The sequence below is a fragment of the Brassica rapa genome, chromosome A05 (genome assembly GCF_000309985.2).
Source record: "Brassica rapa cultivar Chiifu-401-42 chromosome A05, CAAS_Brap_v3.01, whole genome shotgun sequence".
Taxonomy (NCBI): domain Eukaryota; kingdom Viridiplantae; phylum Streptophyta; class Magnoliopsida; order Brassicales; family Brassicaceae; genus Brassica; species Brassica rapa.
In genome coordinates this window covers 25,097,720-25,115,650 of record NC_024799.2, presented here as the reverse complement: position 1 = coordinate 25,115,650, position 17,931 = coordinate 25,097,720, and the positions used below count along the sequence as shown (strand labels likewise).

The 17,931-nt window shown below is 39.7% G+C and overlaps 4 protein-coding genes across 6 annotated transcripts; 2 read left to right on the top strand and 2 right to left on the bottom strand.

Annotated features, from left to right (window-relative positions):
- The first annotated feature begins 30 nt into the window (after positions 1–30).
- Positions 31–1,058, top strand: LOC103870376 (LOB domain-containing protein 21). Its single transcript, XM_009148506.3, has one exon. It carries the CDS (start codon positions 341–343, stop codon positions 956–958), a length of 618 nt encoding a protein of 205 aa, XP_009146754.1. The 5' UTR covers positions 31–340; the 3' UTR covers positions 959–1,058.
- A 489-nt stretch (positions 1,059–1,547) lies between these two features.
- Positions 1,548–2,909, bottom strand: LOC103870374 (trihelix transcription factor ASIL2). 2 transcript variants are annotated; one of them, XM_033291995.1, is made up of 2 exons: positions 1,963–2,909; positions 1,548–1,825 (listed from the first exon to the last, which is right to left on the bottom strand). In XM_033291995.1, the coding sequence occupies exons 1-2, from the start codon at positions 2,766–2,768 to the stop codon at positions 1,822–1,824; spliced, it is 810 nt and encodes a 269-aa protein (XP_033147886.1). In that variant the 5' UTR covers positions 2,769–2,909; the 3' UTR covers positions 1,548–1,821. The 2 variants fall into 2 exon arrangements, with proteins under 2 accessions (XP_033147886.1, XP_009146752.1); XM_009148504.3 differs by having other exon boundaries at positions 1,997–2,902.
- Positions 2,910–3,608: 699 nt separating this feature from the next.
- Positions 3,609–6,307, top strand: LOC103870373 (RING-H2 finger protein ATL66). Its single transcript, XM_033292018.1, has one exon. It carries the CDS (start codon positions 5,586–5,588, stop codon positions 6,087–6,089), a length of 504 nt encoding a protein of 167 aa, XP_033147909.1. The 5' UTR covers positions 3,609–5,585; the 3' UTR covers positions 6,090–6,307.
- Positions 6,308–6,725: 418 nt separating this feature from the next.
- LOC103870372 (clathrin heavy chain 1) lies at positions 6,726–15,461 on the bottom strand. Of its 2 annotated transcripts, XM_009148502.3 has the most exons (31): positions 15,425–15,461; positions 15,235–15,352; positions 14,800–15,004; positions 14,303–14,391; positions 14,103–14,181; positions 13,898–14,025; positions 13,700–13,798; positions 13,509–13,617; positions 13,335–13,414; positions 13,022–13,249; positions 12,870–12,935; positions 12,616–12,732; positions 12,310–12,507; positions 12,120–12,236; positions 11,963–12,022; positions 11,732–11,818; positions 11,557–11,640; positions 11,337–11,471; positions 11,184–11,246; positions 11,001–11,105; positions 10,814–10,926; positions 10,474–10,726; positions 10,247–10,383; positions 9,891–10,169; positions 8,803–9,805; positions 8,229–8,714; positions 7,955–8,125; positions 7,686–7,871; positions 7,448–7,570; positions 7,246–7,356; positions 6,726–7,139 (listed from the first exon to the last, which is right to left on the bottom strand). In XM_009148502.3, the coding sequence occupies exons 2-31, from the start codon at positions 15,277–15,279 to the stop codon at positions 6,972–6,974; spliced, it is 5,124 nt and encodes a 1,707-aa protein (XP_009146750.2). In that variant the 5' UTR covers positions 15,280–15,352; positions 15,425–15,461; the 3' UTR covers positions 6,726–6,971. The 2 variants fall into 2 exon arrangements, with proteins under 2 accessions (XP_009146750.2, XP_033147831.1); XM_033291940.1 differs by having other exon boundaries at positions 11,184–11,471; positions 15,235–15,354; positions 15,426–15,442.
- Positions 15,462–17,931: the final 2,470 nt, after the last annotated feature.

Below are 17,931 nucleotides of genomic sequence, written 5' to 3'. Positions count from 1 at the left end.
CAATGTGAATGAAATCTATATCATATTCATTTTTATATTGACTTTTTCGTCTAACCAAAGTCTCAAACAACTGATTAGTTACTTTCAGTTGCTCTCTCTCTGCTCTATAACGTCATCCTTTGATTTTTCAACATTATACTCAATACCAAAATCTCAAAGATAAACTACTACATGATTGTGACTTATGACCTACGAGCTAGAACTCAAACCCACGAGCCAATCATGTAATTAGCAAAAGAAAAGATCAATCCAACACAAAAATGATGAATAGGCCCATGCCTTGTCCCATTATGTTCCCTTCTCAATTACTACAACAACACTCTTCTCCACACACACAAAAATGTTAATAAAGAATCCAATAATATATAAAGGGAACCACCAGATAAACCTTACAATCAACCATAGCCTAACATTTTACCACCCAAAAAGAAGGTTTGAGATGAGAGGGCATGAACCAAGATCAAGCTCCTCATGTGCAGCCTGCAAGCTCTTGAAGAGAAGATGCACGCCCACTTGCATCTTCGCTCCTCATTTCCGCTCAAGCGACCAGATAACTTTCGCCAAAGTCCATAAAGTCTTTGGAGCCAGCAACGTCAGTAAGCTACTCAGCGAGGTTCCTGAAGAGCAGAGACAAGAAACAGTTAACTCCTTGGCTTATGAAGCTGACGTTCGTCTCAAGGATCCTGTGTACGGTTGTATTGGAGCCATAGCTTCTCTGCAGAAGAAGATGCTTGAGCTTCAACATGATATAGCCGTTGCTCGCAATCGGCTACTTGCCCATAATGCTGCTGGTGGTGTCAACAACAACAACAGCCACCTGTTGGTGTCTCCATTGGTTGATGATGCTTCTCAGCTTGCTGCTTTTCTTGATCTTGTGCCTTATAGTGACTTGATGCTGCTTGATGGGTCTGGTCTTGATGCTTACTTGTTTGATATTGGACAGCCTCCTTTTGTATAGGCCTCTCTTATCTCTTTTATCCTATGTATTTCACTTGCTAATAAGTTATCTTCACTAATGTAATATTAATCCTAATATGAAAAATCATTTGCTTACTTCATCATTGTGTATAAAAGCTCAGATTAAATTCAAAATCTTAATGCAAAATGAGAAGACTAAGGTAGATGAGGACTGTCCTTACCAGTTTTGGACCAAGCGGGTAGGCCATGATGAGTAAAGTTAGGTTTCTTGTTTTTAAGATGCAGAGCTTCTTCATTGTAAGTCAGGTCTAAAGAAGAGAGCACATGCTAATGTCAGCCCCCAATTTTACCAAACATGAAACGTTGATAGATATGGTTCTGAGATTTTCCTTTTGAGAAGCTTCAATAATACAACCTGATGTGTCACTTCTTGTCCATCAGAGTGTCACAAGAGTCTTGTCCTTGAGATTCTAGATTGATGCAAAATCACATAAGCAAAAAGCCAAATCAAATAGCTTGTGGTGGGTTTGATCAATGATGTATTGTTGTTGTCCTTGAGCTCATTCTATGTTAAGTTTGTATAGCCATTCCTGAAAACTTGATTAAGCAAAAGACTAATTGCACATAAATTAATACACAAAGCCCTCAAACATTAATACTTCACAAAAGTACATCTTGATATGTCAGATAACTACAAGAGTTTCTTTCACCAATCTGCATTGCTATCAATGTATTTTACAATGCTAGAGAAGAGAAAAAAAAAAAAAGCATTGATCTAACTTGAAACCTATGGATTAAGAATAATAACAGTTTCTCCAATTGATATGAGCTCTCAGATCCAACCATTGCTCCTTGCTTCAACACAGTATAGCTTCTTCTCCACAATCTAAATACTACAACTTCTTACCTGTACATCAACAAAGCACAATTCAAGTTTTCAGTAAACTTATAATATAACCTTAAGAAACATAATTTAGAGTAAATGCACCAAAGTTCCATCTCAAGATTCAATCTTTAACATCACATTAAAAATTAAAACTTTACCATATATAATTCACAATATTTTTTTTTAAAAAACCTGAAGCAGCAGCTCTACGTTTGCCAAGCTTAGACTTCTCAAGCTCCATCTGCATATCCATCAACATGTTCATACGTTGTAACTCAATCTCCTTGGCAGCTTCCATCCTCTGCTTCTCCAACTCAATCATCATCCCCTGCTTCGCGCTCTCGATCCTCTCGTACACCTCTCCTAGCTTCAGAATCGCTCTCGCTAGCTCCCTACACGACGATCCTTCACCCGGATCTGGACATAGATCTTCATCCTCCACTCTCCGATGCTTCCTCGCCACAAACCCCCAATCACCCTCCACGTCATCATCATCGTCATCGTCATCGTCGTCAAGAGAGCTTCCACTCGAAATAGATCCGGCCTGATTCAATTTCAAACCAGCCTTCGTCGACGGCGATTTGAAAACTCCGGCAGGACCGGCGGCGGTGGATTTCTTCAGCGCGACGGGGCCGATGAGGAAGTCGAGCTTGTCGAAGAAGCACCAAGACGACGGAGAAGGCTTCGCCTTCTCCGTCTTGTACTTCTTCTTCAGCGTGTCGATCCGGTTCTTGCACTGGACGTCGGTCTTCGGCCGGCCGTTGTTGCCGTGGCGAGAATTGACGGCGTCGGCGACTTCTTTCCAGTCGTTCTGCCGGAGGTTTCCGCGGCTGAGGTGGACGTATCGGTCTCCCCAGGCTTCGATCAGCGTCGCCGTCGCGTCCTCGCTCCACCAGTCCTCGCGTCCCGGCGGGAGACGGCTTGAGCCGCCGCTCTTCGATTGAGTCTCCGGCGTCGTGTCCATTAGGAAGGAGGGAGGGAGAGAGAGGCTAACGTGCGCGGAGGAGGAGGAGGAGGAGAAGGAGAGGCTTAGGATAAAGGATAGGAGGAAGAGAAATCGGATTTTATGATTGGTTGATTACCGGCGGTGACGTCAGCAACGGCGATTATCGTTTTCTAACCGAACTAATCTCTAATTCATACATCGAACCCGGTTTGGTCCTAACTTGGGTCCCACTAGTATTGGTCATTTTGTAAAGCTTTGTTTAGTTCGTAATTAAGTAAGTGCTAATGATATGACTAAAGTACCTTAATTAAACTCATAGACGGGTGATTTACGTAATGACGGTTTTGGGTTTCGATTGTGTTTGCTGTTATCAACTGGATGGGATTAGTCTATTTATCATTGTAAAACTCTACCTATCAGGGGCGGATCTATAAACATTTTTAATCGGGGACACAACATTAAAAACAGCAAAAAAACTTTTTGTTGGGGCACATGTTCTGTTCAGTTTTCTTCAGTAAACTAACAATAGTTAGTCAAATTAATTAATGTTATTCAACAAGAAAAAAAAAACAAAAATCAAAAGGGAGTAGAGATGTCAAATGGGTAGGTTGGACCCATTTGGGTATGTCTATATAAAAGTGTTTTTTTGCTGGATATCTTTGGCCGACACCCAAATAAGATCATATAAGATCATAATTTGTTGGGATGTCTATTGAGTTCAGACGTCCATTTAATATAAATAACCTAATTTTTATTGTAAAAGATGAAAACATATTAAATTTCATATATATTATAGACTTAAACTTTATTATTTTGCAATTTGAATTTTTGACAAAAAAATTGATTTTAAATCTTTTTGTGATTCTGATGAAAATTATGACTTTTGATTTCAGAAAAATGTGATTTTACGGTTTTGACCAAAAAAAAATAATTTTAACGGAAAATTGCGTTTTTGCAGTTTTGACGAAAAACACGATTTTATAGTTTTAATGGAGAAAATACAATTTTTACAGGAAAATGTGATTTTTTAGTTTTAACAAAAAACTCGATTTTATGATTTTGGTAATACAAATTAAAACTGTATTTTTTCTCCCTATTTTCTAAACCTAGATATTTTAGTTATTTGGACTACCCAATGGACCATTGCCCATGAACCCAATCGCGTTTGTTCATTTAAATCCATTTAATTTTGGTCTATTATGGATATGTCCATATTAACCCATAATAATTTGGACAGGGGGGCACCCATGTACAACCCACCCATTTGACATCGGTAGGGCTCATGACCCCGTACCGTAGTAAGTACGTCCGCCCAATGTTATAGTAACATAATAAGAAACTTTGGGTATTCATGTGGAGGGGTCATGTACGTTAGGATGTAGTAACGATGGACGTATGAGAGTTTGGAATTGGAAAAATTTAAGATGGTGGGATATAGTTAAAGGAAAGAGGTGAGTGGGCTAATAGTTAGGTAAAGGTAAAGAGAGATCATCCAAAAACGTGTTAGGTCTATCATAGACTATATAGTGTGTATGTTTCGTGCCGTGTCTTGTCTATATGTCTTTTTGCTATCTCACACCAATTAATATGCCACTCCATGCCTAATCACTACTCATAGAATAGAAGTGGTGTTAGTTGAAACGTTTATTAGTTTGCAAATCGTTTTTATTGGAGTGGGGTTTTATGGTTATTAATCATTGTTGCTAACCCATCCAATCCATATACATCAATAGAGTTTATAGGACTTTACGAGGAAAATTTGACACTCTTTGGATACGAATCTCTAGTAGTAATGTAATCACTCCTATAGTAATATAAGGCAAACAAACAAACAAACAAAATGGCTTCCAGGACGGTGTAGTGTAGCTAAGAAGAATCCAAAGGATCATCAGGATTATGATCAATATATCATTTCTCTTGAATCTTCAAACTGATTCTTGAAGACGTCATATCACGTTACATTTATTTCAACCACATCCTTCATTCCAACTACTAGTACTACAAGTAATTGCACTAGTTCAAAACATCAAATATGTGCTCAAGATCAAGTATAGCTCTATAGGTAAAAAGAACAAAAGAAGATGAGATGGTGTACATTAATTAGAATCTCCTTTTAGCATGATAATAAAAGCTTAGCTAGTATATATATTTTCTGTCATAAGTAATTTGACTATCCTGGTATGTTGCTACACCATTTGAAAACTGAAGAGAAATTGCACCCTATACACAAAACTTTCTTGCTAATTAGGTGAATATCCTAAATCCTATATAATGGTACTTTGATTGCTAGACACCAAAGTTTACTGTTATAATTTACTGTTATAGGCAGATTGTTAATATCCATGTTCTTTTTGTATTATGAGCAAATTGACTCAGAAACATAAACGTGCTTGGCGCCTACAGTTATCTAATTAATTTAGTCCCAAAGCACTCTAATAGGTAAAGAACTAATTAAAGAAGATGAGATGGTGTACGTTAATTAGAATCTCCTTTTAGACTGATGATAAAAGCTTAGCTAGTATATATATTTTCTGTCATGAGTAATTCAACTATACTGGTACGTTGATACCATTTGACAACTGAGAAAACATAAACGTGCTTGGCGCCTACAATTAGTCTAATCAATTTAGTTCCCAAAGCACTTTAAGAACCTAATAAACAATTTTTAAAGCCCACTTTCCTCCAAACTTGACGACTTGCGGAAACTGTTAACACTGGTTAATATTTAAATGCAAACAATCACGTGACTAACATTAAGTTGCATATATACACAGTACCCATTGTGCATCTACAAAATAAAACGACCAATAAACACCATCAATCACCACCAGAGAAATGACGTCATCATCACCGTCTCCAAGAGCCTCTATGCTTCTGTACTGGCACGAGAACCAGTACGACGACCGGAACTTCAAGATTCACGGTCGGACAGTTTTCTTCGTCGTGGCTTTATTCTCCGTCGTCCTCTTCTTCGCGTTACTCACTCTCTACATCCACCGGAGCTGCCTCGTTCGCGATCTCACCGACTTCCACGCGCCGTCTCCTCCGTTTACGCCGTACGTCAGCGGAGGTCTTGACCCGACGGAGATTCGGAGTTTGCCGGTGGTGCTGTGCCGGAGAGAAGCGGAGGAGGAAGAGAGGGAGTGTTGTATATGCCTCGGTGGTTTAGAAGAAGGAGAGAAGATGAAAGTGCTTCCGCTCTGTCGCCACTGTTACCACTGCGAATGTGTGGACCGGTGGCTTATGACCGAGTCGAGTTGTCCGCTGTGCCGAGTCTCGATCAGAGTCGACTCGTCCGTGTCGTTGCCAGTGCATGGGACTGAAACGACAACGTGTTGAGTGATAGTGATTTTAAGATATTTGTGGTTTTGTTTTTGTCATGGGGTTGAGTAAAGATATTTTAGAAACACAGACAGACAGGAATAGCAATGGTTATAGTTTATTTGAAAAACAAAAGATTATTATGTAAATGTCTATATCATGTGATTGTGAAGTTTTTTTATCACTTCTTCTGCAGATATTTTTTTAATTTGTATGATTAAGATCTTTGTTGTGCAGATATTTTAAAAGTTGAGAAAATAGAAGTCTGAGTTAGTAACTAGTACCCAAGAGGTTTGGCAACAAGTTATAATCTTCAAGAGGCTTTATTTATGGGCTTTAATTTGGTTAAAAACAAGGATCGATAGGCCCAAGAAAGACGCAGTAGGAGCCAGATGAAATTAAACAATATGCTTAATGATCATTGAGACGCTCGTAAGTTGGATTCGACTGGGAGACCTATACGATGATTGCTTATCAGATGCTGAAAATGGGAATATAAAGTCCAGTAGTAGATTAGTGGTCGCACCTAGCTAAAGATTGGGGTGAGAGCCTGAGCCATATAAAATCAAATTGTTGACTGCTTTTTTGAACTAATTTAGTTCAATCTTTTTTTTTGTTGATCAAAGGCACACCAACAAGACAAATCAAGTCGAGACAAACAAACAAAAAATTCACAAAACTCAAATGTATTAAATGTAGTAAAATAGCCTTCAACCAAAAATGACTCTTCTAAAGACCCCAAAGAATATTATTACAAACGGAAGTGTAACGAGATTATTATCCACACCCCTATAAAATCAGAGAAAAAAGGAAACATTCCGTACGAGTAACGGTCACAGTTCTGTAGTAGACGCAGACGAATACCACTGTGGTAGAGATGAGTTTTTGTTTTCGATAGTCTTAGTAGCCGCCCATCGGTGGCATTCCATATGGTGGCATTGGAGGCATTCCAGGCATTCCTCCCATCTGTGGTGGCGGACCGTAACCGCCTCCCATCCCTGGACCTCCTCCCATTCCTGGCATCGGTGGGGCAGGTAGAGCCAGTGGCAATAACTGGGCGTACATGTTCTGTTTTCATTACAAAATCAAGACGTGTAAGTGTGTTTTTCGACTTATATATCCTTTTAGCAGTTTTGGGATATGGTGTATGAGTGTAAGCTGAAAAGAGTAGTACCTGTTGGGACATGACATCCTTCTCTTCCTGCTCTTTGGCCTTCACTTCTTTCTGTGCCTCTAGCTTGTCCTTGATTAGTTCGTCCACTTTGCCAGAGTACTCTCGGATAAACTGCCATAAAAGAAAAGGGAGAAAGAGAGTGATTATATATAGCGTTTACATGGTTACTATATCGTTTTGAGTAATTTGGAGGATAAGTCACCTGGAGGAGATACGGGAAGGCAAAGTCGAGCATATTGTTGATCCAAGCATGTTCCAGAGCAACATCTGGTCGGATTAAGTCATAGCAGACAAAGAGACATGTGGCAAAACATTCCTTCTTCCCCTGTACAGAAAAAAACCCCAAAAAAGATTCTTAATTTCATCTTCTCTTTTAGCCAATTTTCTCATAAATAAATGGCTGTTGATGTACTCATGCTTGAAATACATATTATAAATACCTGTTCAATGAAGTAAACCAGAAGTTGTTCTGCAAGGTCATGGTCGCCGGATTGTGAAGCAGTTTCCATACAGTCCTTGTACATGTTATCTTTCTTCGACAATGCAATTGATTGCTTCCATCTACCAGCTTTCTTGTAGATATACGCAGCCACACGTCTCATTTCAACAAGCTCGTGTTTCTCAATCTTCGAAGATATAAAGATTAATGAGTATATATATAAGCGAAGATATAAAACGTTATCACGAAAGGTAGACTTAAAACTCTTACCTTCTGAGCGAGGCCTATCTGGTCAAAGCTGTCATGCAAATCAATAGATTCACGCAACCTATCATAGTCTTCTTCTTCTACGTATATCTCATTCAGAGCTTCATTCACAGCGGAAACATTATTGCTCTGAACTGCAACCATATAGGGCTTGATAAGGCGCAGCTGACCAGCCTGAGATCAGGAAGAAAAATATCATCAGAAATCAATCATTATTAAGCCACTGCTGATAATAAGCTTCAAGGGGCAAAAAAAAAATCAAGGGTCAGCCTCGAACCTTGCGCATAATATCCACCACACGTGTGTGATCTAACCGCAGAGCAAGCACATTGAGAAGATCGTTGATTATATCAGGGTGCTCTTGCAAGTAGAAGTGAACGGCCTTGTAGTAAAGCTCGACATTTGCAACCTTGGCGACAATGTCTTTGAATTGCATGTGCTCCCACGCTTCAGGAGAATGGTTCATGACAGTAGTTGCAGCATTATCAAACTCATCATATTGAATGTACAGATAGGTAAGTTCCTGCCAATGCTGTTGCTCATCACAGGCGCGGATAAGCTTGGGAATATTGAGACGAGTCGAGAACAGCTTGATGTGTTCCATAAGCTTCTCATAACGATATCTGGCGTACAGTACACCCAACTCGGTGAAGATCCCCATGTGAGCCCGTTCCAGACCAAGTCCACTCTCCATAAGTGAGATTAATTCATTGAAGCATCCTCTGTTCTGGTAGTACTCGCTGACTTCTTCCAGGTCATCCACCTGTTAAAGGATAAAAAAGATTAACCCGTGGATAATAAAATCATGCAAAAGTGAAGAAAACTTTCATCAAGATCAGGTCTTTGTTCACCTGTATGATAATGTTAAGTCCACATATTTGAGCCAATCGGAATTCTTCTGCATCAACACAAGCAAAGCAGACTTCCTTCCAAGTCTTTGCACTGTTCGCTTTCCTTGCAGCATCAACAGCACCTTGGAACTGCTGCAACTTCACAAGTGTGACGGCTAACTTGCCCCAGTTCGATATGAACGCATAGATTATTTTTGCAGCCTCATACAAAGCTTCATCATAAAGGCGATCGCCCACTTGTTGTAGGTTAGCAACGTTCGGCATCAGAATAAACTCCTCTATCTCACCCAACCTTTCAATCTTTGCATAAGCATATATGAGTTCACTATCAACCTTGGGTTCCTTCACCTTCTGTCTAACCATAAGAAGGTATTTGACCAAGTCATCATAGACATTAGCATCTTCAGTAGCACGTATGACCTCCAAGAAATGAGTGGCATCATCAGCTCGAATAAAAGACTCAATTGCATCACTGACTAGCCCATCCCTGAGTTGAGCTTTGGCGACTTGGCTCCAAACAGAATCTTCTTCGACCCGGAAAGCAAACTCAACAGCACGCTCAATGCTTCTGACGTTGTCCAGCAATACGTTGACAGCCTGAACATTTAAGTTAAACTTCTTAAAAATTGCAAACGCTTCTTCATATAATTGGGCATCAACCGCCACATCTCCAACAGCCGGACCATCAAAGTTATCCAGCCTGTTAATGTAATCCATAACTCTAGACGGATCTGCCTTGATAGCTGTCAGTATAAGCAGATTTTGCAGATTGAAGTTTCCGCTGAAGGCAGAATTTTGAAGCACAATCTTTTCAAGAAGCTCGATAAGCTCGTGTGGCAGATCAGCAGTCATGAATGCTTTAACAGCTGCAGAAACTTGCTCTGGGCTCTTGCTTTCAGGTAAAGCAGTAGACACAACTTGGTCAATAAGTTGTCTTCTATACTCATTTTCTTCCAGAAGAACCTTATCCCAGAGGTCACCATCCATCCTCTCCACTACATACCTGCAGTTGAAAATCCGTGCATAAGCTAACTACAGACGACCCACTGTTGAATAAGTAAGAAGTTTGGTTAGTAGTAATCCAATACCTGGCTTGTAACTTGAACAAAGAGTTCTTGTTGGTGACATTGATGAGCTCCTCATCACATTGTCCTCTTCTGTATGCCACAACAGCCAGGGTGGGATCACGTTTTTCACAGTACTTACCCACAACCTTAGAGTCGTAGTAAGGGTTGGTGGTCAGGAAATGCTCAGGGTTGTTGTTACTGTCTATGATAATTTTACCCAAGGCATTATGGACATGCACATCTTGGCTTCCCTCACTAACTAGATGCTCCAAGAACTGAGTGAGGAGACGGAGTCGATTTCTGAAAAGACATACATATTAGCTTTAAAAACAGAGGGGCATATGATGGGAAACCAAGATGACTAAAGAGATTGACACCTTTTCTCGCATTCGTCGACAAGGGGCTCAACAGGAAGCAATGAACGAACAGAAAGAATGAGGCCTTTTATGAAATCTTCTGGGCATTCGTCATCAAGCAACTGCCCCACAACCAGGGGAGCATTCCCAGGGTTCACCTGCGCAAAGAATCACATTATGATTATAATGCCTAAAATGCAAAACTCCCACACATGACACATTAACAGTAATCTCAAGAAACTCCATACCTTCTGCACGTAACCTTCGATGTAACGAAGCATGTTGTTTGTGTACAGGTAATGAGTAAGATCAGGCACAAAGCCAAAACGGTCGCAGACATTTATCAAAGGTCTGGCATCAGGAAGCTTAGCTTCCATCAAAAAGTTCTTCGTCTTTTCAGCATCATAAAAGTTAGACTCTCTAGTTACACGCTCAACTTCCTTAATTTGACCCGTCTTGGCAGCTGCTTCAATGTACTTGAAGTGAATTTCAGGATCCTCACTATCGCACAGAAAGAGAACATTATCATCATAATACAAACACAAGGATTTTGCTTATAAACATGAATGATAGTATCTGATAAATCACCTCATACTCAAATATGAACCTAGGAAAAAGTATAGCCCTTCATAAGACTTGAACTGCTCAAAGAGTTTAATGCATGAATCAACACCAAGTTGCTCGCAGTACTCCTTGCAAGCCTGCAATGATATGGATATGTCAGTGTCATATTAAAGAATACAAACTTCATATAATACAATAGCACATCACTTACCTGAACTATTATCTGAAGGTTGCCTCTCAGGTTGACCAGCAAAAGATCCTTCATGCACTCCATAGCCCACTCGCTAGAAAGAGTGCCAAAAAATTCGACAAGAGCCTGCATTTTGAGCAGAGATATGTTCAACAACTCGACCATTAGGAGTTTAGCAACCAAATATTAGTTCAGAGGTATTACCTGGGGCTCAATAGCATGTGTGTTCACAATTACACGTTTAATATCAGGTAACTCCGAGTAATGCTGCACAAAGCAAAGGGAAAAGAAGTTAGGGATAAAACATAATACATCTATTAGGCCAGCCAAAAAAAAAAGTAAACATCGAGCAACAACCTTTAAAGATTGGATATAAAGTCCAGCCTTTTCACAAAGCTGAGCAACACGAGGCCGGTCATAGTGGCTAAACATCCCATTTGCTAAAATTGCATCAGCCACATTGGGAAAGGTTACCAAATTGATCTCCAGAACCTAAGTTGACAGTGGAATAAAGCTCTGAGAAAGGAATATGAATAGGAAAACCACAGCCAGATACAATGTGGCAACTCTTTTCAACCTTAGTTTGCAGAAAAGCATGCTCAGGTAAATTTGGCTTCAGAACATCCAGAAGGAAAGCAGTCGCTTCACGGATCAGGTTTCTCTGTATATGCACAAGTAAATTAATACATGATAATTCTCTTGTAATGAGCTATATATATTGTTGTATACACTATTTAAACATATTTACCGACCTGAAGGAAAAGATCAGTGATGGTATTGTAGTCAACTGGACAGCCTCCTTCCATTTGGGACATCATTAAAGCAAAATTTACTGCTCCCTGCACAATAAACAACATCAGGTTAAAAAGTAATCAATCGAAGTTACTTCTTCATGACTCTTCTTGAGCGTACGCAGAAAGCATCCAGTAAACCTGTTTTTCAAGGGTTAAGATGTTGCAAGTTTAAAAATGCACCATACTAACCTGGGGATCCGTACGGAGTATGGTTTGCAAAAGAAACATGTAATCAGGTGTGTACCCAACCTAAATTCACAATACAAAACAATAGTACATTATTAGTACAATTAACTTCTGGGTAACCATTACATGGGAGCGGAAAACATTTAAACTTATAGCTTACCTGCTTTGAGTAAATCAGTATTTTGTCAAACTCCCTTCGCTCTGCAAAAGCTGCTACAACTTTTGGAGTAGCTCGAGCTTTGATGTATATTTTCAGAGCAAGGTCATTATCTACAGTCTGGAACAGAATAGATTATCGTTACAAGATGCTAAAGGAGACAATGAAGGACAATGATAAACTTTATGATTACCTTGACAAGGTCTCCAAGCTCTTCACTGCATTCTAATTTATCCTCTGCCAACCAGTTTTCCAAGAGGTTCTTCTTGTTTTGATTCACAACAAGACGAGATAGTTCCAATGACTCATATGAATTGAGCTTCCCTCTAGTCAAAAGGGTCCCAAAATACTGTAACAACGGAGGAGTTTGCCCTGCTTGCACTGGAACACTCTGCAAAATTGAATAGTGCGATGTTGTAGTTTTAGATTGGCGCTACCTACATCTAACATCAGTTAGCATGTCCGCAGAGGATTACTTGTTTAAATATGGAGCAAATACCTGGAATTTAGCCACCGTATCAGGTGTCCGTAGAATCCCCTGAGGAGATTCAGCAGCAAGCTCAGCAGCCTCCTTGTACTTAGTTTGAGCAAATAACTCTTGGAACCGCTGGACAACCTGCAACATTCAAACTGACTATGAGAAATCTAACACAAACGGATGACTCTCTTTCCGTCCAGCTGGCTTCCGTTAACTTTAATTACTTCAGCAACAGAACAGATTCACATATCTGCACCAAGGTAAACATCACATACCAGATTTTCTGCACCAGGGAGGTTTCCTCTTTTAGCCAGATTGACAGCAAGTTCCAAATTGTTCAACTGTTATACAAAATCATAGAGTTGTTAACATGTTATGAAGAAATAGATAAATTGTATCGAGAAAACACTGGAAAAGGTAAACATACTTGACCGCTGATAAAAGGTATTATCGTAGCCTCATTTACTGTAGCCAGGAGAACTTGTCCTCGCCTATTAATGGCATAGAAACCCCCAACTGAAGAAGCTTCAGAAGTCAAGAAGATTGGGTCTGGGCTTATCCGATTTCTGTAGATGGCAGAAGCCGTCTCTAAATCGTATACGAACAACAGGCCAAGCTTGGTGATGACGTATATCAAGTTAAATTTGTGAGAGACCTGTCCGAAAAGGAGAGAAAAGGGTGTCATAAAACATTCACCGGAAACTCACTGAAGTTACTGAACTTCTAATGCAACTACAAACCTGCATGGCTACAGGAAAATCATCAGCAAAATCTGGGGGGAAGAAGAGATCTGCCTGCTTCTTGGAAAATGATGGTTTTCCTGCAAAAAAAATTTGCCCAATGTTAATGATCAGACAACAATTTGCCAAATAGGCTAACAACCATTAAAATATAGAGCAGCTGAGGAAGCTAACCTGGTTGGGCGCCAAGCTCAATGACATGCAATTTTGATGTTATCTGTCCAGCGTTAAAGCTCTTGCTCGCAAAGGATATAAGAATAGAAGGATTCTCATTCCCAAGGACCTATCGTTAATAATGATGCTTGTTATACTACAATTCAAGATCAGACCACGGAATGAAAACACAAAAGAACCGCATAGTTCACCTTAAACTGGGCAAATGAAGCAGCATGTGCTTCAAGGGCCTGACTCCGCTGTTGATCAACAGAGAAAAGCTGCATATTCCCTTTCACCAGTTGTGGTCTCTACAGAAAATAAAAATGGAAAGCTCCAGTCAAGAATATATACGATGCCGGCCATTATAATGTCTTCATCCAACCTAATATGTGTCGCAGTAAACCTACCTCAGGAGAGCCAGGGGCAATTCCAATCAACACCAACCACTTCTCATTAGGAGAGCACTTATAGTTAATAATTTGATTGTTTGCCAAATTGGCCGTTCTATCAAACATCTTAACAGGCTCAGAATCACCTGGAAATATTGGAGCAAAATTAGAAACAACATAAACATGATATGCAGAAGATGACAGTAAGTTAAAGATATAAAACCTTCAATCGACCAATGATACACGGAAGTTTGTGTAACCAGCCCCAACATCTTTGGTGTAATCCATTTCCAAAAAGAAACCTATAAAACATGGGTGGTTAATATCCAAACAAAAAATCCCAGAACCAATAAAATCAGAGTCTAATAAAGGGGCACAGCATGAAAGATAATCGACTAACAAAGAGTTTGTTTCAATGCTCACCTGCTCAGGCATCTGATGTGATTTCAACTTCGCTTTTGCTTCGATGTTAAATATCTGCAGATGATCCTGAGTAGTTCCTGGCACTTGAGCTATAAACAAATTAAGGAAAAAAGTGAGCAACAAAGGAAGAAATAAGTAATAGCTAATGTAACGAAACATCCACTACACACCTAATTTGAACAATAGCACATCTCAGAAACATAGACCTCTACACTGATTACTGAAGTCTCCATTACCCATACTATTGGAACATGAGAATAGGACCGAAAATATGACTGCTTTAAATAGGTTTTCTATCAAATGATGCATCACAACGGGCACTTACGGATTTAAACTTTTATGATCACGCGGGTTTTATTGAGAGCAAAAAATTAAAATAAACCAAAAGCTAACAAAGCGTAGGAGCTATCAATGATAATCCCAAGAAAAAAAAAACTTCAAAAGGAAGCTATTCTCTAGGTACAAGGTTTAGTAACGCAAGGAAACGGTCAAAATACCTTTCAAGGCAAGAATCCTCGAGTTCGGGTTCATAAGAGCAGAATCAGCAGTAATAGGTCTCCTTAGAGGCTGCATCGGCATATTCATATCAATAATCACAACGCTGTTCTGAGGCGCCGTCTCTCGTACACATATGTACTTGTCAGACTCCATAGTAACATTCGTAAACGTGATGAACTGCTGATTGATCCCAATGCTCGGAAGCTGTTAAAAAAATATCAAACAAAGCGTACTTAGTTACTAGATCCGAGTGAATCAGCACAATCCAGGCTCGATACATTGACGTAACACAGATCTGAGCTCGATACAATCCGAAACGATCGATCGCGAAATTCGAAACAGTCATCAGAGATTGCAACTACAGAAACATGTTAATCGTCCAAAATCTAAGCTCGATTCCAGCATATGTTACTAAAAATGGAGGCGGGACTCACCGTTAGGACCTCCTTCATCGTGATGGGGGCGTTAGCTGCCGCCATGCTTGACCTCAGATCGCGGCGAAATCAGATCCACGGCCGGGACGGGACCGTCAACGGCCAGGAGAGAGAGTACCTGGAGAAGATTTGGAAAATCGATGTCAGATCTGAGAGGTAAGTGAGCGGTAAAGGTGAGAGAGAGACGCACCTTTTTTTTTTCCTTAAGGTAGTGAGAAATGACAAACAGCGATCCAATCGAACTCACTCGTCGAATATAAGGGGCGAACCAAAGGAGACGACGTGCTTTTAACCGGGTCGGATCGGGTCGATCTTGATCCGAGTCAACCAATGGGTCGGGTTCTGAGAATATTATGCGTATATATATGTACGTGGAAAGTAGAATAAAGTCAAAAGTCGATCGAAAAGCATATCAGTTACTCGGAGTGTGGCCCTATTATATCAACGAATAAAAAGCCCATTAAGAAGCCCATAAAACTTTCCGCGGGTCTTTTGAAGGGAGAAATCACAAAAATCATAGTGATCGTTTCCGATCATGCAGTTTCATCTTCTGAGACACGTCTTTGCCGAGCTAGGGACAAATAGTATAAGGATAAAAAGACAAACCCTAGCTTCCGATCATGCCGACGAACAATCTGTGATCAGTCAGTCCTCAGGTAGATCGACGATCCTAAAAATATACAGTGCTCGTATTACGGCCGCAACTTCTCTTCATACCGTAGCAGCTACGGTAACGTTATCTGATTTTCGCATGAAATTATTAAACTCGATCACGAGTGTAGGGTTTCGATGCATTCATCCGAGCAAGAACAAAACCATTTTTGCTTATTTTTGGTCATTTGAGATTGTAGAGTCAAGGGAGCAGGAATGGTAGATACCCTAATTCGAGTCACAGGAACCCTTCTAGGGTGTTGCGTAGGTATGGAGAGTGTGCAAGATTCAGTTCACTTAGTTTTGCATCAAGGAATCAAATAAATTAAATCAGCTGTGTGATTTTTTTTTTATTTTTGTATAAACGAAAGGTTATATTGTACAAAAAAAAAAAGCTGGGTATAAGATCTTGAGAAGAAGCGGCAAAAGTTACACAGGACAAAAAAAAAAAATTGAATGACATTGTAACAATTGATATTATTTAACCTTCACCATCTCGTGTGTGCTTATTATTTTCAGCTTGTGAGGGAGTCTTTTTGGTACCATGGGGACCTGAAGATCTAAGGGAAAAGATGTGGTCTGACTTTAAGGTAGTAAAGATGTGGTCTGATCTAAAGAAAAAGATGTCCTCTCTTCCAGAGGGAGTAAAGATGTTGTCTGATCTAGGGGATAAGGCTTGTTCTGAACTAAAGGGAGAAGACGTTGTCTGATCCAGGGGAAATGATGTCGTCTGATCTTAAGGATGAAGATGGGGTCTGATCGAAAATCAAACATCTCCAAACTTCGAAGATCATCGTGTGGAATCTGAAATAGTATTTGGTTTCGTTTTTGTGAATTACTTGCGTCTTGCCAATAAGTAGTGTCATATTGGTTCTTAACGATCATTACTGTAAAACCCAACAAAAGAAAGAAGAAAAGGGCGGGGGGTAAGGCCCAACAACAATATTGGCATATAAAAGAAAAACGTAAGCCTATTTGTTTGTGAGGGAAGTGCTATTTGTTTGTGAGGGAAGTATGCCGGAGACATTTAAATCAAAGATCTGTGGAAGACTTGGCTTATGGTTCATACTCTCAAGTATATGATGATGATTTTCATTTTTATGTATCCAACATAACTAATGATCTATATAGTCACTAACAAGTTTAAAAGTAGCTCAAAGAAGAAACTTCAGACATAATTAGTTTTACTTGTTGCAAGGAGTGACAACTCAGTGAACAGAAATGGGGACAAGTAAACTATTGTATCAATTTATCATTCACCCAAAGGGTTGCTAACTTGCTATATGATATAATATTTAGAATGACATGACTTTGCCAATGGAACCAAACACAAGTTTATGTAAACACCATCCTTGAATCCTTACATTATCACCCTCATGGAAACAAGTATCGTCCACAAAAGCAAATAACGCAATATAGTCATATAGAACCAATCACTGATTCTCATTCGGCAACCATCAAAACGTTTTCCTAGAGCACTTCCAATAAAAAAATTCTAGCTATACTAATAATATAGTTTTTAATTTTACAGAAAACTCAGCTCAAAGTATCTAAATCAAAAAAACAACGATCACCAAAATGAAATCAAAATCCACTTTAGGTGTTCTGACTACAGTGACTACTATTGACATTACTGCGAGTCTCCATCAAAATAAAAGCAGAAATTGGTGTAAACATATGAAACAAAGAAACGTAGTTGACTCAAATTATCAAAAGATGGCTTATTCGCCGAAAAAAACTCCTTACTTTTTTTTTTTTTTTCCGTCAAGTTATTTTAATATTAATAAAAGGTTGAAAAACCAACAAAAGCCCGAGGCCCAACACAACCAAACAAAAAAAAACAACACAAAAACCCAAACCGTAAGGGCCACTAATCAAAGTTACAGGCCCGACCGATTTCGGTGAGGCCGCGCGTCAAGGAGCCGACCGCGTGGATGGATAAGCTCACATCACTGCGACACGCGTCACTTCCGCTTCGACTTGACCACCCCCATCTCGAAAAACCGTCGCCGGAGCTGCAACACCGCAAACACCAGGACCCAAAGT

What these genes read in the sequence shown, in the direction of transcription:
- LOC103870372 (XM_033291940.1), bottom strand. Translation starts at nt 15,279, where the DNA reads ATGGCGGCAGCTAACGCCCCCATCACGATGAAGGAGGTCCTAACG. An exon ending in ATACGGTGGCTAAATTCCAG is followed by an intron (nt 12,508 to 12,615) that starts GTATTTGCTCCA and finishes TCAATTTTGCAG; the next exon opens with AGTGTTCCAGTGCAAGCAGG. An exon ending in GGTTCATATTTGAGTATGAG is followed by an intron (nt 10,727 to 10,813) that starts GTGATTTATCAG and finishes TCTGTGCGATAG; the next exon opens with TGAGGATCCTGAAATTCACT.
- LOC103870373 (XM_033292018.1), top strand. Translation starts at nt 5,586, where the DNA reads ATGACGTCATCATCACCGTCTCCAAGAGCCTCTATGCTTCTGTACTGG.
- LOC103870376 (XM_009148506.3), top strand. Translation starts at nt 341, where the DNA reads ATGTTAATAAAGAATCCAATAATATATAAAGGGAACCACCAGATAAAC.
- LOC103870374 (XM_033291995.1), bottom strand. Translation starts at nt 2,768, where the DNA reads ATGGACACGACGCCGGAGACTCAATCGAAGAGCGGCGGCTCAAGCCGT.